The 3,741-nt window shown below is 40.1% G+C and overlaps 1 protein-coding gene across 1 annotated transcript; it reads right to left on the minus strand.

Moving 5' to 3' along the window:
• Positions 1-939: 939 nt before the first annotated feature.
• LOC136676077 (potassium voltage-gated channel subfamily V member 2-like) lies at positions 940-3,363 on the minus strand. Its single transcript, XM_066652927.1, has 2 exons — positions 2,044-3,363; positions 940-1,233 (listed from the first exon to the last, which is right to left on the minus strand). The coding sequence occupies exons 1-2, from the start codon at positions 3,361-3,363 to the stop codon at positions 940-942; spliced, it is 1,614 nt and encodes a 537-aa protein (XP_066509024.1).
• Positions 3,364-3,741: the final 378 nt, after the last annotated feature.

The following is a 3,741-nucleotide window of genomic DNA, read 5'->3' on the forward strand; positions in this document are numbered from 1 at the left end:
TTTGAGCAACTTCGAAATATATTGTTTGAATTTTTTTGAGCTTGAATTTTTTTTTTTTTATCTGAATGTATTAACCTTGAAATAACAGTGAAAACATGTTCTATTCAAGAGCAAATATATTCAGATGAATAAATTCAGTGCAAAAAAAATTCAGAATGCCACAAATTCAAAGTTGGTAATTTTTCAAAGTCTAATGAGACAGATTTGCTTCCATAACAAATGCACATCACGGAAAACACTTGAGTGACTAGATCCACAAATACACATTTAACAATTTACAGATACATTTTAAATTCGAGACTTTGATTTTACAAATATTTGCAATGTAAATTTAAACAAATGTATTTATTTCGCATAAAATTCTGATATGTCTATGAAAACCAAAAACATGTATTTGTGAATGTGACTGTATTTGTACAAATTGCAGACTGTGAGACACACATTGGGATGTACTCATCTGTGAGTAGTAAAACTTATTTGTGACTTAATGTGTTTAATTTGTGGATTAACATTTACGCATTTGTAAAGTATTTTGTGACTAATCTCTCTCCATATGTTTCTGTATGTTAGTGTATGTGTGTATGTGTAAATCAGTTTAAAACAAGTAACTCTAAAACAGTCTTTTATTGGCTCCTGTCCATGTGTTGCTGACTGTTAACGCAGTGGAATCTGGGAGCAGCTATTAACAGAATGGAGGATTAGCTGTGCTGCTAAGCTGTACTATTTGAAAGTGGATTTTAAGCTGATTGTTTAGCTTCCTTTATACATTGTCCTGAGCTCCTTGGCTCCCTAACATCATTTAGTCTGAGCGGTGAGGGAAGACTCTGTGTCCATTTCCCATAAGTTTAAATAATTTGTAATTGGCCAGAATGAGGGATGCAGTGTGTCACTAAGGTTTCTGTGTATTGTCTAGGGTTGTTCATGGTGATTTTTTGATCTTTAAGTGTTTGGAAGATTTGAATGGACTTCCCCTCTAGGCTCTTCCTCCTGGGATTGAAAGCAAGTCTCAAATTTATGGCGAAGTCGTTTCTGGAGCTGGAGACTTCGCTGGACCTTGGTGTTAGTAAATTCCTGAGCTTTCAGCTTGGCGTAGTAGTCAGAGAATTTATTGAACAGGATCGAAATGGGCATTCCGTTGAGAATGATCCCAAAGGAAATGCATCCAAATGCCACCACTCTCCCGGAATATGAGATGGGAACCACGTCTCCATATCCCACCGTCGAAATGCTCACCTGCACAAACACATTACGCCTTTATTACATTGTTTATTACACTCTATTACACAGCAAGAGGTCAGAGTCTGGTCCAAGTGACAAATCAACACTAAACAAATAATTTTAAAAAATTCAGATTTTCTTAAAATTATTTTAAACACATATCTATTAGTGTGTTCACTGCCATAGATGGGTTGAATGAGGAGAATAAATTATTTTGTACTTTGTTCAATGATGTTAAAGGAATGTTAAATACATTTGTGTACAAATTGAGTGTTTGAGTGTGTTTATATTGTGTAAATTACTTGTGTGTGTGTAGTATGTGTCTGTGTATAAAGTTTGTGTATATTATGTATATGTATAAATTGTGGAGGTGTGAGTGTGTGTGTAAGTATATAGTGTGTAAATTGTGCATATCAAGTGGATGTGTGGTTGTGTGTTGAGTGCATAAATTGTGTGTGTATGTGGTGTGTAAATTTTGTATTTGTAGACATGTGTCTAAATTGTGTATATCAATGTGTGTGTGTTTGTTTATTGTATTTGGGTGAGTATGTAGAGTGTGTCACTTCTGTGTGTGTTTAGTATGTGTTAATAGTCTTTGGTGTTTGTGAGTGTGCAGTATGTAAATTCTTTTGTGTTTGTGTGTGTACTTTCGTGTGAGTGTGTGTATATAGTGTATTTATGTATAGTATGTATTTTGGGGTATTACGTGAGTGTGTATATTATGTAAAATGTGTGGAGAGCGTGTGTGTAAATTGTGCATGTTTGTGTGTATGGTGCAGTGTGTATAGTGTATACGTGTATAGTTTGTGATTTTCCTAAACCCACCGCGGCCCACCACCAGGCATCGGGAATGCTGCTGAACGGTGTTCCATCTACATCTTGCTCCACAGAGAACATGAGTGCAGAGAAGGTGAAGATTCCCATAATGATGAAGAGAAAGAGGCAGCAGACCTGCTCGCAGCACTGTCGCAGTGTGAAGCCGAAGGCACGCATCCCGGTCGAGTGTCTTGCCAGCTTCAGGATCCGGAAAATCCTCATCAGTTTTACCACTTTCAGGACTTTACTGACCTTGCTGACCCTGGCCATGGCCTTCAGGTCATCTTGGACGCTGAGGTCTTCCTGGTCCGCAAAGGTCTCAAACAGCAGCTGAATAAAATATGGCATCACGGCCACCAGGTCCACGAAGTTCAGTGCACTCTTCAGGAAGTGCTTTACATCACATGTTGTCAAGAGGCGCAGGAAGTACTCGAAGGTGAAGAAGAGGATGGAGATGATCTCAATGTACTCCATATAGGTTCTGCCACAGACTTTATAGCTCTTCAGTTCGCCCACCGTGTTCAGCGTCATGGCTACAATGGAGATGAGGACGAATATGCTGGAGAACACGGCGAAGGCTTTAGCTGAGACAGACGAGTACGGGTTCTCCATCAGGTCCCACAGGGTCTTTCGTATCCTACCCAGGAACATGGTCTTAAAGCCCTCCTCATTGTGGATGGGCTCGATTTCGGCCATCAGCTCCCTATTGACCTTCAGCTGGTCTCGGATCTCGTCTGCTTTTTCCTCAAACAGAATCCGGCAGCAGCGTGGAGTGTCCCGGAGGTGCAGGCCCCAGAACTTCATCTCCTCCTCAAAGTTAATGGGACACAGACTCTCCATCACCCACAGCACATTGCTGTAATAGAAATGGAAGATGTAGTGGAAAAAAGTAGGGTCTCGATCAAAGAAGAACTCATTGGTGATGACACAGTAATCGTCGCAGAGTGTCAGCTGCTTTACGAGATCCGAACACAGAGCCAGTTTTCCGATTCGGGATCTGGGATGTTTGACGGCCAGGTGCTTGGGAAGATTAAAGACCTTGCCTCCTACGTTTAGGTTGATAATGGTGGAGTGTCTATGAGGGAGCCTTGGTGGGTCTCTGTTGTTTCCTTTCTTCTCTTTTTTTCTGTTTTTTGTGTCTTCAGCTTTGTCTGGACTGTCCAGGTTGTCCATCGATGTCCATGGTTTAACAGAACTGTCCTTTGAAAAAGGAAAAGCACTTTCCTCTTCATTGATGCTCTGAGAGAAACTGTCATTGAGTTTTAAGCTTGCAAAAAGACTGGAGCGCCGCTTCTTCAGTTTATTCAAGTGTCTTCTCGGCTGATTCATGATTTTAGTTCCAGGATGTGTATGTCCATTCACTGAATCCTATATTAAAAAAACAGAGCCAGGACCTTGAGCTCCCTGGAACTGAACATCAGTGTCTGGATATAACAGAAAAGTGACTGTGTTTGAATCAGGATCAGGAGTTGCCTCCCCTCCCCGCTGGGGTTAATCCTAATGCTGTTCTTCTGTCCTAAGTTAAAAATACAGTGTGGGATTAGTGCAGTAATTTAAGGATAAGAGTTCCTGAAGTTACTGTTGAGGTCTGGAAAGGTTGCAGCAAAAGAATAGCAGCATTTTTGTCTTAATATACAAACCAAATGACCACCATAAACTAACCCACAATTTTATTCAAAGGAAATGAAATGGTTATTCATTAAATTA

The sequence above is a fragment of the Hoplias malabaricus genome, chromosome X1 (assembly GCF_029633855.1).
Source record: "Hoplias malabaricus isolate fHopMal1 chromosome X1, fHopMal1.hap1, whole genome shotgun sequence".
Classification (NCBI taxonomy): domain Eukaryota; kingdom Metazoa; phylum Chordata; class Actinopteri; order Characiformes; family Erythrinidae; genus Hoplias; species Hoplias malabaricus.

Excerpts from the sequence above, each read along its gene's own strand:
- LOC136676077 (XM_066652927.1), bottom strand. The coding sequence starts at position 3,363 with ATGAATCAGCCGAGAAGACACTTGAATAAACTGAAGAAGCGGCGCTCC. Across the intron at positions 1,234-2,043 it reads ATGCCTGGTGGTGGGCCGCG|GTGAGCATTTCGACGGTGGG; the intron begins GTGGGTTTAGGA and ends GTGTTTGTGCAG.